At 39.0% G+C, this 27487-nt stretch overlaps 1 protein-coding gene and 2 non-coding genes across 3 annotated transcripts; 2 read left to right on the plus strand and 1 right to left on the minus strand.

Annotated features, from left to right (window-relative positions):
* Positions 1-26118, plus strand: LOC126375956 (armadillo repeat-containing protein 2). Its single transcript, XM_050023064.1, has 19 exons — positions 1-109; positions 7218-7362; positions 7733-7862; positions 8367-8499; positions 9101-9199; positions 9612-9762; positions 10409-10616; positions 10834-10936; positions 11612-11784; positions 12162-12361; positions 12751-12919; positions 13334-13445; positions 14049-14098; positions 14498-14629; positions 14992-15145; positions 15991-16134; positions 16439-16672; positions 23172-23260; positions 25199-26118. Exons 1-19 carry the CDS (start codon positions 1-3, stop codon positions 25502-25504), a joined length of 2841 nt encoding a protein of 946 aa, XP_049879021.1. The 3' UTR covers positions 25505-26118.
* Positions 19928-19999, plus strand: Trnaw-cca (transfer RNA tryptophan (anticodon CCA)). Its single transcript has one exon. It is a non-coding gene; the product is annotated as a tRNA-Trp (tRNA).
* Positions 21690-21761, minus strand: Trnaw-cca (transfer RNA tryptophan (anticodon CCA)). The gene has a single exon. It is a non-coding gene; the product is annotated as a tRNA-Trp (tRNA).
* Positions 26119-27487: the final 1369 nt, after the last annotated feature.

Below are 27487 nucleotides of genomic sequence, written 5' to 3' on the forward strand. Positions count from 1 at the left end.
ATGAACGAGCGAGGCGCGAGGCGCGGCGCGGGCGCACCCTTCTACGCGCCGCCTCGACGCAAGACCTCGGCGGAGATCATCAGCGAGGCCCGCGCTGCCATTTATGGAGGTATACCTATCTACCCATCACTTCGTTAAAGCCTTGACAACCAATGTGAGATTATGTTTGTACAGGTACACATGTGTATTGAAGCTAGTCCGTAATCGGGTGGACAGTTCCGCAAGTAAGCAAAGACAACTCCCAGCCACTGTTGATACGAAGCTATATGATAAGCGTTATGGCGGCAATCAGCCTATCGCCCATAACAGTTGACCATTATGTTGAGAAAAAATATAATCCCTTTGTAGGATTTTACGGTTTTTTCATTAAGGGTATACCTTCTAAAACTGCCTCCGTATCATTCCGTAGTCCAGTAGTTGAGTGTTGGTTCATGTTACGGATATCCAGGGTTCGAATCCCGAACATTTTGTGGCCCTTTGTAATCCCTAGTTTGGTTAGGACACTGCAAGCTGAATACCCGAATATCGAGGAGCTTCGGTGGCGCAGCGGTAAACGCGCCCGATCTGCGATTGTTGAAGTTAAGCAACTTTCGCAAAGGCTGGTCATAGGATGGGTGACCACCAAAAAAAATTTTTGCTCCTCCGTGCTTCGGAAGGCACGTTAAGCCGTTGGTCCCGGCTGCATTAGCAGTCGTTCATAAGCACCAATCCGCACTGGGCCCGCGTGGTGGTTTAAGGCTCGATCTCCCTATCCATCCATAGGGAAGGCCCGTGCCCCAGCAGTGGGGACGTTAATGGGCTGGTGATGAGATGAAATTGCGAGCAGCTGGTCCCGGTCACTACTTGTTGATGTAAGTACGTAGTCGTTACATGAGCCAGTGGGTTGCTGAGGTTGGTCCACCTCACAACCCACACGATAGAAGAAGACCTTGCAATGCAAAACTATATAAGTTTTATGTAAGTAAGTAAGTAAATGAGTTTGACTTTACGAATATTTGCTTCTACGTCTTAAGCATAAATTTCCAAAACTACGCAATATTTCGGCTACGTAATCTCTATATTGGGCGGGTTAATTTTGCACGACACAACCGAATCACCTTCTTTAGCCAGCCAGGTGAATAAATTGCCACAAGTCACGCGAAAAAAGTCGACTTCATACATTTACTTCACGATGATAAGGCACTGGCGGCGCGGGAATATTTGGGTGTGTTTCGGATCAAAAATCTGTAACTCCGTCAATTTTAAAGATAGAGCGATGTAATTTTGCACTAATATAAAGGAATATATAAAAATTCATATAAGTAATGTTTGGTGAATTGAAATTACGCGTAATTTTTTTTATTAAATAAAGAAAACTCACAATCGTTTAAAATGCTATATATTTATTGAAATTTATATTTTTAGTTATATTATCTTACCTGTATTTCTTAACACTAATTACTCAATTAACATAACTTATCATATTAATGATAAAATAAAATAAAAAATGGTACAGTACCTATAGCTATACATTATGCTAAACATAGAAATGAATTAAAATTTTCTTAATATTATTAATTTAACTAGCTATGTAATAGGGTTTCTTGTTAGGTTCATTCCCATTTACACCTGGTGAGCTTCAGGATCTAAAATCAGTTCATTAACCTTAAGAAGGAATTCTTCAACTTGCTTCCGTCCCTTCTCCCATAAAACGCAATCCTTGAAGATATCCGCCCAGAATGTGCTCCAAACCATATTCGTTCATCAAAATAGTGTTTCTTCTTCTTTTGCTTGATTCTGAAGAATCTCCATATGTCACATACGGTCTTCCTCGTTTACCAGAAGAAGTAGACGGTGTTGAGTTTGTTGACACGTTTTCTGATGTAGGTATAGTCACGGAATATTCAGAATCCAGCCAATTTGTGTTATTTTTAAAAAATATATTCTTATTGCGTGCTGTTTCTTTCCAGCGTCTATTAAACGCAGGGATGATAGTCTGTTGGATTTTACCAATTATAAAACATATATTGTCTTCTGATACTTGTTTTTCCTCCAAATATGTCGAAAGTGCCGCAGTCGTTTTACCGCCTTCTATATAAGATTCTATTAATTCACGTTTACTACAGTTAAAAGTAGACATTTTGAAGAGAAAAATAGCCGTACTATACGAAAATACCACTGAAATTGTAATGGAAACATATTTTGTTACCTCCCTTTATATATTGTTTCAGAATGTGTGAATTAATTCAGATATCTATTTTCTCACGGAAAATGACACCAAAATGATAAAAACTTAACAATATAAAATAATCAATTGATAAACTATACCACAAAGTATTGTTAAATCAAGTCAACCACGAAACCGCAATTGATAGCAATTTCCGTTCCCTGACTAGGATTCGATTTTATCTCATATCTCCAAAGTTCGCAAAAAATCGCAGCTAATTTTTATATATGTTGTTGATAAGTAACTAAACTATCAATTAACATTAAATTCAAAGCACCGGTAAATGCCGGTAAATGTTAAAAGCTTCGACGAAGTTGAAGAAAACCTTTTTTTTCCTCCATTTCTTCTTTATTTTTTTTTACGTATATATTCGTATTAAAAACAATCAATTTAATTTGTTTAAATTTTCCGATAGATAAGCTTTTCAAAAATATATAATACCATATACCTTTCATTTTAAGTTTTAAAACTATCTGACTTTGAAAATCGTCAATGAGGAACTTGATATTTCCCAATTTCATGAACCTTAATTTTACCACATGAAAACAACTACTTTCACCAAATATAATATGAATTGCGCTACAGAATATGAATCTTCGACTTTCGAACTATTATATTACATTGATAGAAGGACCTATTTCAATTAGTGAAAAAATGAATTTTGATACGCGTTTGTTCTACCATATTCCATAGTGCGGCGGGTGAAACAGCCTTTATAATTTGTCTGTCAATAACACACGTTATTCAAATAAGTAAGTAAGTAATAAAATTTAAAGCTCATGTGAAGCTTACTTTATGTAAAAAAGCTTATTATAAGATTAATGACTACCTAAATGTCTGGTATTTAATGTGTTTCTCCAAAATTCCATTGAAAATTTAGATTTTGACGTAAGTACATATAAACATGTATTTGACAACCGAGTATAATGTATGGTAAGCAAGTGTGTGGGGCGGACACTTTATGTTTAAGCCCTAAAGATGGATATGATACCTCGTATCAATATACTACGTATGTACATCTTTATCATCCAATTAAGCAAACTTCGCCACTGCTGTACGATACTCTATTTAATAAAGCTCATATAATCGTGAATAGATTATAAAGCATCTATTACAAAGACAAAATCCATATGTTTCCATGTCCCATGTCGTCGACAACCGCAATAACATTTCCTGTAAGTAAAATTTATTCTCGCGCACGAAGCCCTCGATTTCTCAGTGTAAGCTTCGAGCTCATGCTAAGTACTTGTTTTTACTGTAAAACTAAGTGAGGAAGAATAAAGCCTTTGGTTTTGTACAATAAAATCCACGCCAAGGTAATGAAATAGATTAAAAAGATAAAAATATAAAGTTCATTTACAATAAAGTTACCTCATGCAGGCGAAAGGTACATAAATAACTATGAATTATTATTTAAAGTCGGCATTTGTAATTCGTTAGTGTTCTAAGGTCATAGTACGCCACAGCTAAGGCTCATACCATCAGGTAAGATTATAGTTAAGCGCGTACCAATCAAATGCACATAAAATCTATCAAATAAGTTTGTATCACAGTTTAAACGTTCAACAAAACACGGCGAAAACCAATCAACAATCTTTTAATTTCGGTAAAATCTTTTTTGGTCATATAAAAGCCACGCAAAGGTGATTAATATCTCAAAACGTTGGAATAGCTATACTCGTATAATATATCTGGAAGAAAATGCGGCGTTTATAAGGTGGTTGAACCGTAGGTCGGTCGAGTTGGCTGTTTGTAACACGGACCGTTGCCAAGCTGTTTACTATTCGTTGCTAGGATAGAAACAGTCGACAACTAAAGTAGGTAAGCTTGGCTGCGAAGCTTGACTTCCATTTCTAATAGACGATTTGACCCAGACCAAAAAAAGAATAATTCTGTAAAATCACTATAAGATTCGACTGCTAAATAGATATATCAGTTATTTGTTTGCATTAGGGTAGATTTTTTGTCTTTAAGATATTTTTTGTCGGAGTTCATTCCAAGTAACTAAATCGCGTAATTTGTAGGACAAAAATAGTATATTTTTTTATTTATTAGTGAGTCGAAACTCTAAAAACACTATCTTTGTTGTTGTTATTAAAAATGTTACTAAATCTAGAGTCTATCAATCCCCACAGTTAGTCTGGTAAGGCTTTTACGACTTTTGTTACCACCTGTACCTACAATACCGTTCGTAGGGTTAATAAAAGTGCAATTTTGAACTGAAGCCGTAACCCTAGGTAAGTATTTAAATTTTTCAATCGCCGCATTGAATATTTTAGCCCATTTCCATATATACTTACGTAAGTGCATTTAGATATATTTCATTGTGTTTAAAGCCATGGAAAGTCCCATGCAATCCGTAAGTACCTACTAATTACAATTACAGAAAATGAGAAAGTAACTCTATTTGTCTGTTGCCTGTTCACGTCTAAACCACTGGATCGATTTGGATTAAAATTGGCACATTGATAGATCGATACTGAAGCACACTAAGCATCGAGCACAACCCGGATACTTCATACAAAACACTTCGTTTTACTTTAATATTGACGTTATCCACACACGCGCATATGTGTGTGTGACGTCTGACCCCCATACGATTGAGGACTAAAGTAAGACCGAGGGGAGGTGAGGTAAACCTAGCTCAGCCGCTGGTGGGGACCGGAGAGTTGCCGTTGTATACGTCGTATTATTCCTTAGTGTGAGCTCCAGGGGTAGCCATACAATGCTTACTTATTCTATGAGTAGGTTGTGAGGTGGATTACCAACCTCATCAATCCTGTTGTCAGGGTTATTATTGAGCATCCAAAGTGCTTACTGCGTAAGTCGCAGTCGTAAAGCTAGTCGCGTTATACCACCGTACACTCGGCTACAAAGATATTACAACTAAGCATTAACAAAGGTTTAAGGTTTAAAACGGTTAAGCAACTTTGGTTGGAAAGTGTACGAACCTTTTTCGTTCTTAGGGTGAATACTCGGTGTAACATGCGAGTGTTACCATCACAGTGTTTGTTCCCCTAATTAACTATTGATTGCCGTACTATATTCTTGAGTGAACACTTTGAACTTGGTTTATTTGAATAATAAATAAGACGTAAAATCGATAGGTAACGGAAATATTCCTATAAGTACGTGAATGTTGGCATACCCAACTAAATATTATGTTATATTTTAACGACCTCTGTGGTCCAGTGGTTGAGCGTTGGGCTCACGATCCGGAGGTCATTACTTTGTCGTCCCTAGTTTGGTTAGGACATTATAGGCTGATCACCGGATTGTCCGAAAGTAAGATGATGCGTGTTTCGGAAAGCACTTTAAGTCGTTGGTCCCGGTTACTACTTACTGATGTAAGTAAGTTGTCGTTACGTGAGCCACGTCAGGGGCCTTTGGCGGCTCAATAGTAACCCTGACACCAGAAGAAGAAAAAGTACTGTCCTGTGACGTCATCAATAAAAACGGTCAAACGTCGTCCTCATTGTTACTTCATTCATAAATGAAATTCGAAAATAAGTAAAAATGTATTACATTAATTTTTGATAATCTTAGACTGGTGTCTATTTCTAGATTAGCATTTTATAATTTATCTTCGATCCAGTCAAATACCCAATGCTAAGTAAGTTACAGAATTAGTATAAGTAAGTAGGTTAAACTATGATACTATTAAGATTATATTCTGTCGATCCTATGCCGAAAATAAAAATCCAAAGATCCTATAAGATGGAAATGTTAAGATGGATATGGCGAGGAAAGTTTTTTTTTTTATAAGTACTTATTTTGTTTGTTCGCGAAACCAATGTTCTTTAATCTTTAAACCGACTGTTGATGGGTAGGTATATAAATGGATAATGGCTACTGAACTGACATAATAGATAAGTGTGCAATTGCACGATATTATTTATTCATTTGTGGAAATGGTATCAGCTGTCTTTCGAAGGTTGAAAATGCTGAATTTCACAATCATTCATGTTTAAGTAAGTACGTTGAAAGGAATATTGTGAATCTGATGACCTACTTTTTACTCAATATTACCTCAACCGCAGTAGAACAGCTCTTTTTTTGACGTGACTTATTGTAGATTTGCGCAGATGGCATTAACTACTTGGCCGGATAAATGGGGAGCGCTGCGGGCTCTCACCCGGTACAAAATTTAAGACAACAGGCCTGAGGGTGCCCAGTTGTGCGCGAACCTCAGTTCAAAACGTCGTCTGAGAGGATGAATGTTTGAAAGAATTACCTGTGGAGCAGCGTTACATCATATATACTTCATATAAAATACCCCGTTTCACACAGACACTACACATTGGTGCTAATTCCTGTAAACACCATCTAATTTTATTTTAGGTTATATCTGTCATTTTCTTATCCGCCGAAAAGGAAAGGGACGGGTAATCGACAAGCATAAAATTTATGGAACACACGTCAATTTTAAGCACAAATCTAAACCAACCGTCTAAAAATTTTACATCTGTCAATAACCCGACACATTCTTTTACTCATTCTTCCTAAAATTAAGAGCTGTGAATCATCCGTCCCTTTCCTTTTCGACGGATATGAAAATGACGGATATAACTTTAAATAAAATTAGGCGGTGTCTGCAGGAATCGGGGCCATTGACGTTATCGTACACGCGCATCTGTGTGGGTGCCGTCTAATACGAATGAAAGCTTAAGTAAGACTGAGGGGGAGTGAGGTAAACCTAGCTCCACGGCTGATGGAGATCGGAGAGTCGCCGTTCTAGACCTCTACATACTATTATTCCTTACTCTATAGCAGCGTGGTGGACTATGCTCCATATTATACCCCCCTCCGGTTGATTGAGGGGAGGCCCGGTTTTTTACAGAAGCGACTGCAGGGAAACCTAGTCCAATACGTAATAAGTCACATACCTCCTAAACGCATTTCTTGAAAATATGGGTTTCCTTTTCTTCCACCGCTGAACACAAAAATTTGAATGTAATTACTCATAAGTACATTGGGTAAAAATAAAAAAAACTTGTTGGTATGTTTACAGAGATGAGTGGCGCATCAGGCGGCGCGAGCGGCGGAGCGCTGCGGCCGTTGCGCACGCGACGCCCGTTCACGCCTCGCGAACCGCAACGCACGCTCTTCGCCGAGCGCACACGCAAGAAGGAGCCGCGACCGCCTAGCGCTTTTGAGTACTTACTTACATAAAATAATTAAAAAAAACTAATAAAATAATAATTACTTATACCACAGATTCAGTTATTTTCTAACAACCTCTATGGTCCGCTGGTGGAGCGGAGGTCCGGAAGACCTACAATGGACCTGCCAGATTCTTAGTTCATCTTGCGATGGATGTACTTTTCGGGATATAGTCTTGAGCTTGTGTTTATGTATGTTATTGGTGACGATGCACTGTCCGTGTTAATAATATGGCAACGATAAGTTAAATTATTCAATAAGTGTGCCCCCCGCCACCCCTCTCTCTTTGTGTCCAATAATACTACAGGAGGAACAGATTTTTGTTTTTTTTTTTTATTTATGATATATCATGTATATTAACAGTCTGAAATACCTGAGCCTGGCAGAGAGCGGCGAGGATGTGGAGCGGTTAGCTGCTGGCCTGGCTGAGAGCCCCCTCAACGGTGTGCTAGCACCAGAGCCACATAGAGAACATGTCAAGAAAAAGCCTCCGGTAATGATAACTTATTGTAAAATGAGAAAATTTATTTAAGAATTACTATTTTACACAAACACGTCATATAGAAAATATTATAAAAAAGTACCATGTCTAATGGAAACTCAAAGTATCAAAACGTGCCCAAAATGCTAGCAGCGTTGCAGATTTGCCTCGGTTGGAATTTAGATAAGTAAGTACTAGTCAGCTGAATAAGAAATGTTGAATTGCCGAACCTAGTGAAAACATTGACCAAAACGAACCTAATTACTTACAATCTTTTAAAAAAGTTTTCTTGAGTATACTTACCCAAATCGAACTGGACCTATGCCTGAGTCGGAGTTTCCTGTCATGAACTGATTATACCTCTATAGAATATAACACAGCTGATCATTAAAATCGAAAATTTGACCTCCTGTGACAAAAGTAGTCGTTGTCAAAGTTTTCCAAATATTTTCTTGAAAATGCGATTGTATTTTCTTTAAAACTGAACTGTTCCATATTAAACGTAATGTTTCTCAGATCCGGAACCAGCCTCGCTCGGTGCAGGAGAGGTCTGGAGACGGCTGGAGCGGCTTCACCAAGCTGCCGCACCTCAATGGTCGCAGCAAGCCGCTACACCGGCGGAACACCACCGGGCCTCATCCCGTGGAAGGTATTAATTTACCCTTCAAGCCCTCATCTCCATAGGGCTATCCCGTTTTCACAGGGTCCGCGTACCTAACCCGAAGATTTGACAGATTTTTTACAGAAGCGACTGATTATCTGACCTTCCAACCCTCGAAGATAAAACCAGTTCAATACAGATACCCTAAGGCACCCTTCAATCAACCGATGCCCCAACTCCTTATACCGAACACCCAGACACTCTTCTTCTGAAGTATACTGTCGTCTACAATTTCTTGGATTCTCTTGCTCTACCATGACGTACCGTCTACGACGACATCTGTTTGTCGAATTATTTATTTGAATTTGAAACTGAGACTAGGAACGTGGTATTGTCTTTTGAATACGCTAGTTGCGCTCCAAAACATACATAACTTCACACCCGTAAACCCCAATGTAAAGGTCAGAGCCACAAGTAATCTGAAGTTCTCAAAAATGAATGTGACTAGCCGAATATGTGATATGATGACCCATATAAACAACGCATACGGTGTTTTTTTTTTATTTACTTAATGCCATTCCAGTATAACAGCTACTAAGCACTTGCCTAAAAATTAAAATAATGATTAATATTAATAATATCCTTCCAGAACCAAAACCAGAATATGAATTGTCTCAAGCAATCTCAATCACTCGACCTCTAGGCAGTCACGGTGACGATCTCAGTAAACCTGTCGATGTTCAGAAATGTAAGTTATACTTAGCATTATTATAAATCTAAAACTCGTACTTGCCTGGAGGTACTTACTTATCCTCTTCTTTTGTGTGACTGGTGAGGTCGAAGACCGACATAGCTAAATCCTGTTCTAAGGATCATTATTGAGCCACCAAAGACCCCTGACGTGGCTCTCTTCGACTACGTGTTTGTAAGTTGTTGTTGTAACCAACGGCTTAGCGTGGCTTGGGAAGCATAAAATCATCTTTCAATTACATTAGTACAGATGTGTACCTTCAGGGGTGGTGAAGTTACCTTCAACCTGAACATACACGAAAAGAAGATGACGGCATAGCTTGTGTTATCATACAAATTCTATCTCTTGTTTTTTTCTTGTTGGAAACTACCCTATTGTTATTACGGCTGATGTCACGATTGATTTCCAGCTGCAAGTCCAGATCGTGGGAGCAGCAAGCGCAAGCAGTTTGCGGCTGGCAAGTCGGTCTCGTGTGACGCCAGCACCGGGTCCTTCGGAGACATCGCTGTCAGACACCTCGCCGTACAGCTGCCCAACACCTCCATACCGGACTATGACAAGTATGTGCAGAGGAAATTGCATATTATTTCTATCTGGTCCGATGTTTGCCCCCACATCGAGAATCTATTGGCTACGCGACACATAAACCAAAACTATTGGCTCGTTTATAACATCGCGTGCAATACGTCGGGAGTAATGTTTGTTTTGCATCTGGTCTTTTGGCGAAATATACGATGACACAAACGGTAACGTAGTAATTTTGCTGAAGCACGTACAATGACAAGGCAAAGTACGTGGCATCCTTTAACAGCCACATTTAGCAGCCAGATTTATTCTGTTCACTAGTTTTTACATGGCTGTTTAAATAAGACGCCATTAGCACCTTTCAGGGTGCCCAAATAGCAACATTCACCAGATCGTTGACTAATTCCCGATGCAGGCAGAACATACCTCAGCATGTGATTTATTGTAGATTTGCCTAAGATTGTATTAACTACTTGCCCGGATAAAATAAGTGAGCATCCCAGTGAGAGGTGTAGGTATTTAGTTCATGTTGCGGTGGATGTAAGTCTATCTCTGACTGCCCCAATTGGGATATAGTCATGAGCTTTTATGTATGTTTGCTTGGATAGTATTGACTACCTGGTCAGATAAAATAAAGTGATAAATCCGCTTCCATTAACAGTGGGCTAATACATCTTCCAGCATGAGCGTCCTAGAACTAGCGGAGGCTCTTTCGCAGAGGACGCGGGACTCGGACCGTACAGTATATCTGATGGAAGCCCTGCAGTCAGTCCTGGTGAAGAGCAGTCCGGCGAACAGCCTGCGGGACATGGTGCTGCGAGCGCTCTACATGCACATTGACAGCGAAGATGAGCGGGTGCTCGTTGCTATTGCTCGAGCTTTGCTGACGGTAGGACCTTAGGTGCTTTGAGGTGCTTGTAAATTCATATATTTCAAATATCCCCAAGAGACCAGAGGGTTTGAAAAGGTCACATGAAAGGCAATTTCACTAATTCAACCTTCAATGTGGCCAACCTAAAACTACGTTTGTAAAATATAAAATCAATTACAAAAATAACGCTCATTTGCCGCAAATAACTATTGAAACTCATATACTTTTATCACAGATGCGTGTGACTGGTAACCACTTGGCAGCTGCGTGCAAGCTCGTGTTCAAAATTGCAAGGAACGATAAAAATGACCATTACTTCAGGAATACTGACCTTTTAGGTGGGTTTGTCATGGTTTATTTCACTTTTTTCTTTGACGTTTTTCTACGATATGGTCCTTATTAACTAATGTGGCGTTCTTGGAAACGTTCCAAAAGAGGCAAGATTTATGTACTTAAAAACTATTAAAAGGAGCTTTAGTACTTAAGATCAGAGTACAAGAAAGAACAATTTGAAAAAAGCAGCTGTTTTTTAACGTGACTTATTGTAGATTTGCCGCAGATGGCATTAACTACTTGGCCGGACAAATGGGGAGGGCTGAGGACTCTAACTCGCTACAAAATTTAAGACAACAAGCCTGAGGGTGCCCAGTTGGGCGCGAACCTCAGCTCAGAGCGTCGTCTGAGAGGAAGAATATTTGAAAGAATTAATCGACCCTAGTGGGTCGATAGCAATAAAAAAAAGCAGCCAGACTCCGTACTATTAAAGAGTTTTACAATAGGAACTTTACCGTGAACGGAAAATCACTGTCGATAACCATTTTAGAATGTTTTGTTTTAAATGTCAGAAGATAATTATAATGATTAGGTATGATCTAGGCGTTTTTCTCACTAAAGGTCCAATTAAAAGAATCTAGTTGAGGGGTATTTTAAATGAAACTCTTCTCGACGCTTCTATGTGTAGATCTGAGAACAGTATTGATCCCTACCAATAAAACAATTTATTCGTATTACAGACCTGCTGGTGGAAGGGTGCGGGCGCGCTGACCCTCTAACTGAAGGCGAGTGCTGCGTGTACGGCGCAGGCGCGCTGCGATTCCTAGCGCTGGACCCACGGCTCTGCGCGCTCGCGCATCGCGCCGGCGCACTTCATCTCGCTGCTTTACATTTGAAGATACTTAATAACGCTGTGAGTAATAAACAGCCTCATACGCCACAGGTACCAGACTTTCCAAGTGGTCAACGTCGCAGCTTAGACGTACTTATAAACCTATATACGTCTCACTACTGGGCCCTGTCCTCTCTAACCTTAATCAACTGGAGGGGGTATGGATGTTACTCCATCACGATGCTCCGCTGCGGGTTGGTGGAGGTGTTGATCGATCGTGATCGAGACGTGATCTTACTTTTTCAACCTGCAATGTCCTTCTCAAACAAAAGACAGTCTCAAAGTAATTTTTGATAATGATTCTATAGGGAATCGAACCCGGACATCCTGATTGTGAGCCTAACGCTTTAACCACTAGACTATGCTGTAATATTTATCGTTTAATTTTCTATCGTCAGAAAGCGGAGAACCCTCGAGCAGTGTCGGAGCATTCAACTCACGCGCTATACCAGCTGACCGGCGCTCTGCGCAACCTTGCGGGCGCAGGGCAGCGTGATGTGCGGTCGTTTGTACAAAGCGGCGCCCTCGCCGAGCTGCTCGCCGCGCTTCTACACCACACCGACAGAGATGTCCTTACCAACGTCGCTAGATGTCTTAGGTATTACACATACACACCATGAAGTGTATAAGATATAGTTACAGGAGTAGTAAATTAGCAAGAAGACAAGCTTGCAACGAGTTGTATTATGTGCATAGTAACAAGTGAGCCGCCTATAATACTTACCTAGAGAATTTCATCAAAAACATAAAAGTCACCTGACTGTCTACACCCATAGCAATATAGCTACTTACTTACAAATTGTCTTACCAATTTAATGGAACTTCTCCGGAGGTAAAACCAAAGGTGTTGTCCAGCCTTGTAGAACAGATATAGTAAATATTTTAATTTAAAAAGAATATATATAAGTATGACAAAAAAAGGGAGAACCATACGCATATGTAGTGGTTTTAAAACAGAATCTAAATACCTGTGAATGTTTCCTCCAGCGTGCTGTCAGCAGAGGAGTCGTGCTGCAGCTGGCTGTGCGCGTCGTCGCAGAGTGCGCACGCGCTGCTGCGCGCGCTGGCCGCGTGCGCCGCGCGCGCGCCGCTCGCCGTGCGCCTCGCCTACACGCTCGGCAACATGGCCGCCGCCGACGAACAGGCGCGGGTCAATGTTAGTCACTTCTTCTCCTTGTTCTGTCGTGTGGGTTGTAGGACGATGATCGACCACACCTTTTGTATCTTTTGGTGCTTTCAAGGCCAGAGTGAACAGGCACCTTCTGGGCGTACTCTATATGCCTCTCGTCAATGCCTTTGGGCAAGTCAGGGGCCAAGAGCAAACCCATCAAAGGAAAAAAAAGTATTAAAAAGAAATATAGTTATCTGGATTCATATAATAACTTCTCGAGCTGCCAAAGCCCACTGACATGCTCGTGGCACGTACTTGTCGGTTGGTTGGTTGGTGGTTGCGTACTTATCGGTGATTAGTAAATAGATACCGCCGAGACCAAACGGACTACAACTTGATATTTTATTCTTATTTTTGTTGTAAGTATGTAGTATTAGTTTTTTAAATATTTCTTTTTAGATTTACAACGAGGAAGGTGGCGTCGATGTTCTGCTCACGATACTAGAGTCGTATACGAAACGCAACGAGATCGAACTGAAAGACCCCGATGATCCTGACATCCATCTTGTTGGTACGTGTTTTATTTAAGCATTATTAATCTCTTTTAGAAAAAAAGTCTTTTTGTGTGGAAGTATTAGTCCTTTCTTTGTTTTTTGTTTGTTTCTTTGTTTGACTGTCCTTTGTTTGGCAAGGACTTTGTAGGCTTAAATAACCTGACGTCTGGATTACAGTAAGATTATTCCATGCTTCGAAGGACACGTAAAGCCGTTGGTCCCGGATATTAGCCGTAAAAACGCCTCCACCAGACAGCAGTGGAGTATGCTCCATGCCCCTTCACTTGATTGAGGGGAGGTGCCCGGCAGTGGGACGTGTATAGGCTATTTATGTTTGTGTAATCTCTTCTAATACCAAGCTTAATCTTCTTTTTCTCTCGTTGTGAGGTGACATGGCTCAACGACTATATAATTTAGTAAATAGTAATTATTTAGCAGATAGACAATCTGGAGATCAGCCTGCAATATTCTAGCCAAACTAGGGATCACAAAGTGGTATTTGTAATATGTCGCATCAGGTAAGTGGTCCTGCCAAGTAGTTAATGCCATTAAATTTGTGGCAAATCTACAATACTTACCTAAGTCGCGTCAAAAAAAACTGATTTTAATCCAATTTGCAGGTTCAGATCTAGGAGGATCAGATGGTTCCAATGAAGATGTCCTTATCAAGGTAATTTGGTGATTTGTACCTTCCAATCCACAACTTAAAAGTGAAAGCCTCATAATACAAAACTCATATAAGTACTTACAAAAACAGTTCAAATTAAAAAATTTCAACAGATTTTTCTCTAAAACTATCTCTGTCACTTTGAAAGTTTACGCACGTTCTCGATAAGTACCTAGGTACTTAATTACACTAAACTATTTAACGTATTTTGCGTGGTACTTAATTAAAAGTTAAAAATTACTTTATTATTATTACTTACATTTACATATTTCCCGTTGGGGTAGGCAGAGCTACGAGTTCCACTTCATACAATCCTGACACACCACTCTTGCGTCTTCGACTCTCATCAAAATCTTATTCTTATTTTTTTTTTGCAAGTAATTATGATCTTTTGGTTGCCAGACGGTACGAGTGGTTGCCAACCTGTGTTTAGCGGAGCGAGCCGGGAGAGGTTTGGCAGCGACGCATGCCGAGCGGACCATCAGGGCACTGCTGGGCTGTCTCAAGTTGGCAGAAAAGTCTGCTGACAATACGGTAACAACTTGATGCTGTTTCACCGTTTCAGGATTTGTCCGTTAGTCTAAGGATTGTTGGCCTCGGTGTCTACGGAATAGCGTCTTATATACTCCTAAATGACATTGCCAAGCCACATAATTGACAACCAATACAAAACGCCTACCTCGGGGTTTCTAAAAATCGGATCTGGTATTATTGGTCTGTTCAATCTGTTCCATTTAAGATTTATAGATTTTGGGAAATCGGCGACTTTTTACAGATAAAACTACTCTCAATTTCCCAGTCAACGACTTGCCATAGGCTAGTACTTGTTGTACGCGGGAGGCAAAATTCAACCGGCAGCGACCTAATTTTAACACGTACTTATTTACCATCTACAGGTGCTACAGTTATCAGAGGAACAACTCGCGAGCTGGACGGAGCGACGCGACGAATTGGCGACGGCTGCGCTCGCAACGCTGAACAACATCACCTTCTATCGCGAGCCGCCCGATCCCGACCCGCTCGATGATACGCTAGACTTGCTGTGTCGAGGTAAATAGTCCTACGTGATTATATACCAAATACAAGCCAAGATTCTGGTGAAATATTGACCATACTGTCTTGTCTTCCCTACGCTACTCAGCTACAGCACCCATAGCATAGAATAAGGAACATTACTACGTATAGAACGGCAACTCTCCGCTCCCCACCAGCGTCGTCTGAGTTAGGTTTACCTCACCCCCCTTCTAACATAGTTTAGACTTGAATCGTATGGTGTCAGACGTCACACACACAGATGCGCGTGTACGATAACGTCAATGTGTGGTGTCTGTGTAAAACGAGGTTGTTTGTATGAAAAGTCCTGGGAGTCCCCATAGATTGCCCGATGACTGAATGGGTAAAACGAGAAAGGAGCATCTCGCTGCACTGTCTGTTTTTGTCAGTCACGAGCATTTTTTCAAGCATTTGTCATCTAAGTCGAATCAGGGCTCCAGGGTAAACTACTGTAGAGACCATTTTTTGACGTACATTTGTCTCGGATGACATGCATTGCTTAGCCTTCATCATCATCAATTTAAGAGCCACACTCTTGTCGGTCGGGTTATTGCTTGGCGTTAGCAGACTATAATTCCGTAAGATCCGTAATTAAACAATGGAAATTTGATTTAAAAAGGACCTTGGTCCTTACGACCTTTATTATAGTAGCCATTTCAGTAGACTGAGTATCCAAGGCACTCTAATATTTTGACTTTAGTGCCTTTCCAACTAACTGATAAATTGTTCGAGGTTTACGCGATTACTTATTATCATAATGAAAACACATAGTACCGGGTTCTTACCGCGTTAATTGCCGCCTGATTTAACGCGGTAAGAACCCAACAACCTTTGTTTGCCAGTGACCTGCCGATGGTTGAAGGGGTCTGGTATGGCGGCGTGTGAGGCAGTGCGTGCTCTCGGCAACCTGTCCCGGTCCACCAGCGCCGCACAGCTGATCGTTATAGAGGGTGCTCTCGAGAATCTGGTGCCGTTTTTGCAACATGGCGAGTATTTTAGTGATAGATTTAAAACATATCGACAAATATAAAATTCTAAAGCTGATGATAGTATCTTTGATCGTATCCCTCGTATGTTAGGATCTCATGTAACATCATTACAGAATCACAATAGATTACTTACTTAAAATTTAACTATACCTAATATCCATTCCACCTCTTCGTCTTGCATTGTGAAGTAGAAGAAAAGTTCCCGTATGCTTGCCAATTGCATAACGCACACGCAGCTCTGACTATAATAATAATAACACGAACTAAAAAAAGGAAAAAAGTCATGAATTCCTCTCTCTAGAAGACGCAAGCGTCCGGTGCGCAGCGGCTGGCGTGCTGGTGAACGTATGTGGCGCGGGCGTGGAGAGTGCATGCGCGGCTGCGCTGGCGGCGCGCGCTTTGGGCGCGGCCGCGGCCTCCGGGGACTCGCCCGCCGCCGCGCTGCTGGCGCGCGCACTCTGGAACGCGCACGCGCACTGCCCGCTCGACGCCACGCATGCGCACCAAGCGGCCACTGCGCTCACCGTGTTTATTGGTAAACTTTATCATAATAAGTATAAGCATCCAAAAAACGACAGTTCAAAAGCCGTCGATGAAGATATCAGATGACCGGAATGACAGAAACTACCCCTTCAGAAAATAGCCTTCCTGAGCTTATTGGCCGTCTAAAGTCTTCAATAGACCTAATTAACCATTTAACTAACTAATACAGTAGGTATGCTTCGAACATCTATTGTAAAATAACGGATCCAAATAAAAGTACTAAGTAGTAATTTGGCATTCAATCTACTTAGACAAGTACAAAATGCGTGCCAAAGGCAAATCTACACACACTATTATACTTACTGCAGTTAATAAATCTGGTAATCTGAGACCGATGTATGGAACAATAAGACATCGGTCAATAATCTCATACTTAAGTCAACCTATATGCATAGAGGTTTAAATGCATTATTATAATAGGTACGGTCACGAGCATTAATATGTATACACTTTGGTACCATGTCACATTAACTTTTTTGACAAATTGAACTGTAAGTCTCACTAAATGTCAAATATGTTAGTGCGACAGAGTCCTAAACTGGGTACATTATATTGCTCATGACTGTACTTAGGAAGAGTTCGCCGATCTGTAAATTGCTCATTGTGCTGTAGCAGCTGATACTTGTAATAGATCGCTTCCGCTGCTATGTAAATCGGCAATATTATTTATTTTTTGACGTAACATTGACTAATAAGACACGACGAATTCATTAAAAACATCATAGAAGGAAAGCTAGAAGGAAAGAGAGGAAGGGGAAGACCAAGAAGAGCTTACATGGAACAGATTAAAGAAAAGGTTAACGTCGTGTCTTATAGGGAAGTCAAGGAATTGGCCTTTGATAGACTGGAATGGAAAATGCTACACCGACAAGAGCGTGGCTCTTAAATTGATGATGATGAACATTGACTACTTGACCGGACAAATGGTGAGCACTGAGAGCTCTCACCCGGTACAAAATTTCGAAATTTAGGCAACAGCCATCAACAAGACAAACAGCGTGAGGAAACCCACATTCCTAAGAATGCAGTTTCGAAGGTATGTGACTAACTTAAACTGTATTAGACTGGTTTTCCCTTCACGGGTTAGAAGGTCAGACAGGCAACAGGACTTCTGTAAAAATCCGGAGCTGTCAAATCTTCAGGATAGGTAAGCGGACCCGATGGTGAATTGAGTAGGACGATAGCGCCAAGCGCTAAAATAAGTCGGCAATGTCAACACCAAGCACTTCTCTTTTCTTAAAAAAACATACCACAACACGTTAGTATTATGATCTGTGGCATAACCATTAAACTAACATATTTATTAGTAACTATCACTAACAAAACTGAATGTAAAATGCTTTATTGAATAAATTATATTAAACGAAACGAATGTATAAATAGGTACTACTGACTGCATATTAAGTCGTTGGTCCCGGTTACTACTTACTGATGTAAGTAAGTAGTCGTTACATGGAGCCATGTCAGGGGCTGTTAGCGGCTTAATAATAACCCTGACACCAGGGTTGATGAGGTTGGTCACCTCACAACCCACATGATAGAAAAAGAAGACTGATTGTTCGAAAAAGTAAGATGATTCTTACTGATGTAAGTAGTCGTTACATGAGCCATGTCAGGGGCCTTTGGCGGCTCAATAGTAACCTTACCACTAGGATTGTTGAGGTTTGTAATCCATCTCATAACCCACACGATAAGAAGAAGACTTAATAAAATACAAGTGCAAAAGTAGTGTCGGTTTAATGACGATAAATAGATAGAAAGAATTTCGCATGGACAGAAGGAGCACCTGGTGGTGTAATGGTTAACATGCTCATCCCAACATGACAAGAACTGCGGGTTCAAGTCCCGTCAGAGTCAGAAAAAAAAACGATTTACTTAATTTTCTCTTTGTAAGTGTAACTTTGCTCCATACCCCCTCTTTGTTCAAGTGTTACGTTAGTGTAACTTTAGACTCAGTTTACAAAGCACTTTGTTATTGAGGAAATTAAGTATTACTTTGGTGCCTACTTACGTGCAAATAGGCAATAGGAAATGCCTAATTACTGCACACTACTGATTGATTGATAATACTAAAATACATTTTAATTACAATTCGTGGAATTTACGCAACTTGGGAACTTATTATTAAAGTTATTATAGTGCATCCGTTTTTAAGTACTTACCAATATCGTATAATTCTGACATGGATTTATAGTAAGTATTGTGGATAAAATTAATCAATCAAATATTATAATTAATGCACAAAACCTAACATTAACTAACTACAAACGTACCTACCTTAAACTTAAACGTACATACCAGATGGTTGGTTAGTACAATTGGGCGGCCATATTGCTCTATAGCAATTTCTTCCAGGAAACCACTACCAGTAATCAACCATTATCTAAATATATAAAGTTAATGCCGCTTCTTCTCCTCAGCTCCTAGTATCATACTTTTCGAAATGGTGGTTTAAAATGATTAAAATATAAAAGTGTTTGCAGTCTGACAGCGTACTACTATACGTTGGATAAGTTCTGAATAGCCTATCAGGCAGTTATCAGCGGGTGCGAAAAGTTCCTTTAGAAGAACTTCTTCTTATCGTGTTGATGGCAAACTAAATTGTATCTTCCCAAAACTTGGCAACAAGTATGGCGCTATTTAGAAGAACTTATACGGAGATATTGGCCCCGATTCCTGCAGACACCGCCTAATTTTATTTTAGGTTATATCCGTCATTTTCGTATCCGTCGAAAAGGAAAGGGACGGATGATTCACAGCTCTTAATTTTAGGAAGAATGAGTAAATTAATGTGTCGGGTTATTGACTGACGTAAAATTTTTAGACGGTTGGTTTAGATTTGTGCTTAAAATTGACGTGTGTTCCATAAATTTTATGCTTGTCGATTACCCGTCCCTTTCCTTTTCGGCGGATAAGAAAAGGACAGATATAACTTAAAATAAAATTAGATGGTATTTACAGGAATTAGCACCATTGAGTGTCATATTATACAACAGGTCAATGGAAACGCAGTAAAGAGAAATAGATGACGAACGTACCAAGTTAACAACAAGAAAATAGCTCTTAAATTAGAATTATTGGTATTTGATGCCAAATAACCTTCAGTACAAATGCATATAAATGACACTAATGAAAGATAGATTACTCTATTATCAAGAACAAAACATAAATTTAAATATCGTATCTTTATCGCGTCAAGTCTATTCGTCACCGAATGTGTAGGTGAATTTCGACGCGCATAACAACCGACTCCGTGGCGCAACGGTAGCGCGTCTGACTCCAGATCAGAAGGTTGCGTGTTCAAATCACGTCGGGGTCAACAATAAATCTCTTTTTGCTATTTTATATTTTTTGTTTTTTATTGTTTATTCAATCATTCTTATTAATTTACTATAAGTACATATATAGTAGAAAATTATAGTCATACTTTTAGTACGGTTTTGCTGTAGATTTTTAACAGTTATTCTATATTTAATTTTAATTTAGAATAACTTCTAAAAATGACTAGTATGACTATGATATGCTTATTATTTTTATTTTCTATTTAATAATAAAAGATTAATAATTATCAATATTCAATGATAAATAAAATATCATAAATAGATAATAATTTATAATTATTGATAGTGTGAAAAGAAAAGTATCGTTGAATAATGATATTGCTTCGCGGGCAAATTGCATATTATTATGGAAATTATTTGTTCCATGCATGTATGGTACACGCTCTACTTGGGTCACCGTGTCTAATATGGTGAAATAGAAATATTCTATTACGATCATGTGTTCGTACATCAACCCGCATTGGAGCAGCGTGGTGGAGTATGCTCCATACCCCCTCCGGTTGATTGAGGGGAGGCCTGTGCCCAGCAGTGGGACGTATATAGGCTGTTTATGTGTGTGCGTATGTGTGTTCGTACAAAAATGTGGTGTTATAAAAATACAGAAGTAAGTATTACATTATCAACATGGACCCGGTAAGGGAACTGCAACTGGTAGAGAGGACAACATACTTAATTATTAGTCAGTGATAAAATTTATATTTATCATACTTACTATATTTTAACAATATTATTGCACTTATATTTTAAGTACTGTTTTATATGTTTATTATTATTATGATTTGAAAAACTTGGTGTGGATTTGGTGACTGTCAATAAATAGGTAAGTAAGTACTTAACATGTTTTCTACTCGGTCCGGACAGTAAGGGCCTTTAGGGGCTGGGGGCCTTTAAAGTTACAGTCAACAAAACAATAGACCAAACGAAGAAAACTTAACACGTTGACAGTCCACATACAAAATGTTCTGACTTCCTTGTAAGTCCCGTATATTACTTCAATTTTTATACTTCCTGTTAAAAACGTAAATAATGAGTAGAGCACCCGCCCTTAGTGCGTACCCATGTATGGGTCACGAACGTATGAAGCTAGTCCGTCACGATCCGTATATGGGTCACTGGACTGTCAACGTGTTAAATGGTGACTGATTTTTCGCAATATCAGCATACTGGCTGCCATTCCTGCAGACACCTCCTAATTTTATTTTAAGTTATACTTGTCATTTTTTTATCCGCTGAAAAGGAAAGGGACGGATGATAGGCAACTGTTAATTTTAAAATAAATAAGTGAGATAATTAATAACCTGGGCGAATAAAATAGGCATCTCGCTGATATGCAACCCGTAAGATTTGTGCTGTCTTAATTCTGTCAGGCTATTGACCAATATAATTTGTTAAGATGGCTGTTTAAATTTCTGCCTAAAATTTACGTGTGTTCCATAAATTTTATGCCTGCTGATTACCCGTCCCTTTCCTTTTTGGCGGATAAGAAAATGACAGGTATAACTTAAAATAAATTTAGACGGTGTGTATTGAAATCAGCACCACTGAAAACATTTCGTTATTTTATAATGTCCTATGTTGGCTATAGATGTGTTTGCGGACTAGTAGCTCTGCCTACCCTACAGAGGTCGAAGCCGTGTTAATCTTTTAATGTGATTAAAAAAATCACATTGACCCCGACGTGATTTGAACACGCAACCTTCTGATCTGGAGTCAGACGCGCTACCGTTGCGCCACGGAGTCGGTTGGTATGCGCGTCGAAAATAATGACATTATTAAAAAATAATTATACGTACTTTCCTCATACCTAATTATTGACATCGCAATAATGCGATACGAACTATATCTAAATCGAATTTAATACCTGCAGTAATTACGTTCATTATCGCCAATATTCAAAAATGACGAATAATTAATTACACATCTTACCTTGTGACTTAACTGTACACACATTTTCCACTTTATTAGTTTCTTCAGAGAGCCAACAGCTTCAAATGCAAATACTTAAATACAAAGGTAGTTAGCAGAAGGCCAATTACAAGCTTCCACATATAAAAGTGAAATAATAAAGAAAGTTCTTATGTCTTAAACTTTACACAAACCAAAGGTAAACAAAATGCTGCATTGAACGTTTAAAAGGGTAAAAGATCGAACAGTCATAATAGAAATAAGAAATAAGCAGATAAATAAATAACAATAAAGTAAGTAAGTGTCAAACACTGTTAAGGAAACTATTTATAAATGAGACTTTTTTAGTACTTATGGTCAAAGCTGCTGCAGAATAAGTCAATACGTGTCTTAGGGGGGTTAAAAATCTTTGTTTGCATTGCGCACTTACTTTTATATGCGCAAATGTCTAATTGCAATATTGCTTTGTTGGATGAATTGATTCGATGTGGCCTTTTTAACCCCCCAAACTCAGGCATGGAACTGTTGTAGAGATAGGTACATATAGGTTACGTGTTGAACTGAGAATATTTACCGCGCGTCTCTCAACGATCCTTCACATATGAATCGCTGGTAATAAAATACATCTACACTGCAATTACATGACCCCGTATCACACGAGTCATCACACAACGGAAAATTGTTCAGATATTGCTTAACAATCCGTTTGTTTAGGTAGTTGTAATAGCCAAATGGTAAACCGAGTACTTTTACATTGGAAGGTTGTAAGCTTGCTTAAAATGATTTACTGGGTGAGAGCCTTCAGCGCTCCCCATGTGTCCGGCCAAGTAGTCAATGCCGGCAAATCTATAATAAGTCACGTAAAAAAAAGTTTAAAATGAATCAATTAACAATTATTTATTGCACATATAATATAACATACTATAGGAGAGTTACAAGCCGGACAGCAATTTCTGCAGGGCTACCTTAGGGAAGGAAGTCAATGTATTGAAGCACGAGATGGTGCAATACAAAAAGAAGAAATAGGAAAAAATCGTGGCCAAAATAAATTTGAAGTAGTTTTTGAAATCTTGATTTTTGTTCAGAAAAAGAGTTCGTGAAAAAGAGAGTTGCTCTGCAGCTCTCTTCCTCGCGGTGATAGCAAGTCTCCGCTAGTCTCCATTGCTTTCCCTCTCCTCCTGCCTCGAGGGAAACCCTTAAAACCCTTATATGGACGATTACTAACATTGGCTTTGTTTGTTTTAGACGACGACTCGGTGTTCGCGGCGTGCGAGGCGGCGCGCGGGTCCGACCGCCGAGCTAGCGACCCTGCCATTTCGAAACACGACACCCGGGTACTCAAGTGGAACCTCGCTTCCTCACCACATTCCTTGCTATTATAACGCGCCCTGCAACTAAGTATTAGGAACATCCTCTACTTGTCCTTACTGTTCTAATACATCCGTCAGAAAAGTAGTGCCAATCTTACTTCATATATACGTTTACATTAATTGACGCCCCCAATCGACGTTGGTCACGTGTCGTCCGTAAACGTTATATTTTTATTGTTCGTCTATATCTACATTATCTACATACAGGGTGTTAGTGACATCGCAACGAAAACTTTGAGGGATCATTCAGCTCATTATTCTGAGTTTATATCAAGTGGAATTTTCCGTCGCAAAAGTAAAGAATTGATAATTATTTTTAAAAAAATAATAAATTTTGTGGCGGAAAATTCCACTTATATTAACTCAGAGTCATGCTCTGTATTCGGTACAATGTCACTAACACCCTGTATATAGATAATATCACGCCTATGATTCCTATTAGGGTGGGCTGAGCCACCGTTCGTCAGAACACAACTTAATACATTAAGCAGTTTCGGATTTAACCAATAATACCAGCGTCTGTTGTGTAAGTGTAACGTATATTAGGTAAATTCTTGGAAAGTAGCAAGGTATATCAGTCTTAGGGTTTCAATCAATAATACTTTATTGCACAACAACATATACAAAGGACATAAACATACGAATAAAACATAAGCATAATAGGCGGCCTTATTGCTAAACAGCAATTTCTGCCAGGCAACCTTAGGGTGAAAGAAGATTATTCATTGGAGCACGGGCTGGTGCAATAAACATATAATGATACCAACATTACAAAACAAAAAAAAATATATATTATATAATATACTTATCTAAAGAAATAATGGGTTTCGATCTATCTATGTGCGTAAATGGTAGCACATACTTAGTCAGAAAGAGTGACTTTCGCGATTGTAATTTTAGTATAGATAACCACTGTAACAATAGCCTACTTGACAACTTAGTCAAATGAGATACTTTTTACGAAACGTCAAAACGAAAGTTTTCTTCGGAGATTGTATGGAAATCCTGTCCTGTGACGTCATCAATAAAAGCTGTCAAACCTCGTACTCATTGTTACTTAATTCATAAATAAAATTCGAATATAAATCGAAAAGTAAAATGGGATTGATTTTTGAACATTTTAAACTGGCTTGTATTTTTAGATTAGCATTTTATAATTTATCTTTGACCCAATCTAATACCCTATTCTAGCAGGTAGGTTCTTGATTATTTCATGTTTTGGACTCATTATCCATGGAATGTTCTGGGTTAACAGAATGTACATATATTTCACACCTATTACCTAAACACGTTCTTGAATACGTAATAGTCTTAACAATCTGTAATTAACTAACGAATGATATACTTACCAACCTATATGTTCTGTTTTTGAAGCGAATATTTTATTGCTTTTTCTATTTACTGAACCTTAATATTATAACGAATCTAGGTAACTGTTCACCGAAACCTATCAAGCTGGTCAAACAGAAAGCTCGGTAAAGTGTAGGTACTTAGTTCATCTTGCGATGGATGTACCTCTTCCTACCCCGATTACGATATAGACGTGAGCTTATGTTATGTTGTGTACACACAGGATATACAAGATATAAACACAAAAGAGGAATACGGGGTACAACTGCATGACATTACATTACACTGTACTAAGTATATCCTCTGCTTCTTCTCGTATGTAACCGAGTACAACTGCATTACATTACACTGTACTAAGTATATCTTCAGCTTCTCGTATGTAACGGGATACAACTGCATTACATTACACTGTACTAAGTATATCTTCTGCTTCTTCTCGTATGTAACGAGGTACAACTGTATTACATTACACTGTATTAAGTATTTCTCCTGCTTCTTCTTGTGTTTGTAAGTATCTGTACATCTAAGACATATTATTATTTTCATCGCCAGGTAAAGTTCGACATAGACAACAACAACTATTCGCCTGACAAGCCGAAGCCATTCGTGAAGGCTTACAGCGTCGACCAGAACCTGCATTTAGGGGAACACTTGGAGAACTCCGATGACGACCCCGATAGGAACTGCTTCTCGGGAGAAGACCTAGGGTTTGAAGAAGGTGATATGCCAGCGGAGAGTGAGTGTGAATGCGCTCCGTGTCGACGCCTCGCAGCTTGGGAAGAGCTGTTAGGAGTAGCCATACCTCTTCTTGAGAAGCTGTCGCCTAACACTGCCGATGCCTCTGTTGGTACTGATTGAATTCCCTCAGCAGATTTTCGTTTAAAAATGGTCGAGAGGACTGTTTATACTGAGTTAAAGTGAAGTATAAGTTGTCTTAGCAACGGATTTGCCAATCAATACAAAGGAAGAAATCTGAACGCTCCGACCGCTTTGATTCGTCGACTGGACGCGCAATTTTACCCAAGTATCTACTTAATAAGTACCTACCTTTCATGATTATAAAGAAAAGAAATTAATAGTTTCAGGAGTTGTCTATGTGACGTGTATAGGCTGTTTATGTTCATAAATGAATCGGATATCGCTAGAGAATTGAGATACAACATTTTACGCGCAACTTAATTTTTTTTTTATATTGCATAAATCAGCGTTATTTGCCAGCCATACTACGGGTACTAATATCGCTTAAGTGGGATATATTCAATTAAAAAAACTATTTTTATTCTTTCGAACGTATTGTTTCTTTCCCAGCCAGTATAGAAGATTCATCCACCTAAGATTGATGATGTTTCAATTAAGTATGAAAATTTTCGAATAAATTTTTCGTTACAGCAACTTTTGATCTAGTCATGTAAAAAAATATGTTTTGTAAATATGAACGTCTTTATCAATTATTGTTTGTCCGTATCGTTATCGTGGAGATTGTTTTAGATTATCTATAATTATTAATATTACTTATATTGTAACGTAAACGGTAGATGATGTAATAAACGCGTTTAATAATTGGATACTTTCTTTTATTGGTGTAAGCGCCTGTAGTAATGATTGTAGCAATTGTAGCCAAGCTGCCATGGACTGTCTACGAACTCATTCCAGTTGTTTTGCCCTGATACTTCGAGGATTATTTGGAACCATCGATTTTAGAAACTTACCTACAAGTTATCTTCTGATTACTTTTGACTACGTCCCTTTAGGGATTGCATAACAGCATCACGCCTGTATTCCCGAAGGGGTAGGCAGAGGTGGGGGCGAACAAAGAGAATATAATCACTTGTGGACGAATGGATACCCATAATAGAGGGCGATTAACCAGCCACAAATCTTGGAAACCACATGTTATCAATTATCTATGATCTTCGTCTATCGTGTGAGTTGTGAGGTGGGTTACCAACCTCATCAACCCAGGGTTATTATTGAGCCGCCAAAGGCCCCTGACATGACTCAAAATAAAAATCAATCAAAATTAAAATCTCTATGATAAAAACATGAATTCGTGGCAGACTTTGCAAACTGACGTATCTGTAATATTTTGCTAAAATAATTTGTGTCTTTGATTCGCCAAAAATATCAGATAGTGACGTCAGCGACGAATTAAAACTGTCGATTTTAGGGATTAAGGGCATAAATGTATGTGTGTAAGTATGTATGCTTCGATCACATGTGTTATTGACATTGTCGTATGCGCATGTGACGTCACGATGGCCTAGAGGACGGAAGTAGGATAGCGTCGGGTGATGGTTGGCGATGGTTTGGCAACTGTAGTGGCGCAACCGCGAGCCTTCGCGACACCACGCCTCCTCTACAGGGGGGTTAAAAATACCACACCGAAGCAATTAATTTAAAAAGCAATATTGCTATTTGACATTTTCGCATCTTTAAATAAGTGCGCAATCTCCAGAAATGTCAAATAGTAATATTTCTTAGCGAATTGCTTCAATGTGGACTTTTTAAACACCTGGTCGCATCACAAAGCGCGTGCGAGCGTGTTTTTTTAAAGTTCTCAAAAATCTGGATTTTTGAATTTAATAAAGTTATGTAAGTTGCGTAAGTATACAAGTAATTGTGTACTTATTTACAATCGTTAGTTTATTTTTAAAGATTTTATACTTAATTCTAATGTACTTACAAAATATTATTAGTCTAATAAATGGGCACTCCCAGACTGGTTATCTTAAATTTTGTACTGGGTAACCCTTTTTGCATGTGGGGCGGAAGGCAAGAGGGAAACCATTGCTCTATTGTTTAATAAAAAAGTAGCATGGAGAATGCTACACCAACAAGAGC

The sequence above is a fragment of the Pectinophora gossypiella genome, chromosome 20, assembly GCF_024362695.1.
Source record: "Pectinophora gossypiella chromosome 20, ilPecGoss1.1, whole genome shotgun sequence".
Classification (NCBI taxonomy): domain Eukaryota; kingdom Metazoa; phylum Arthropoda; class Insecta; order Lepidoptera; family Gelechiidae; genus Pectinophora; species Pectinophora gossypiella.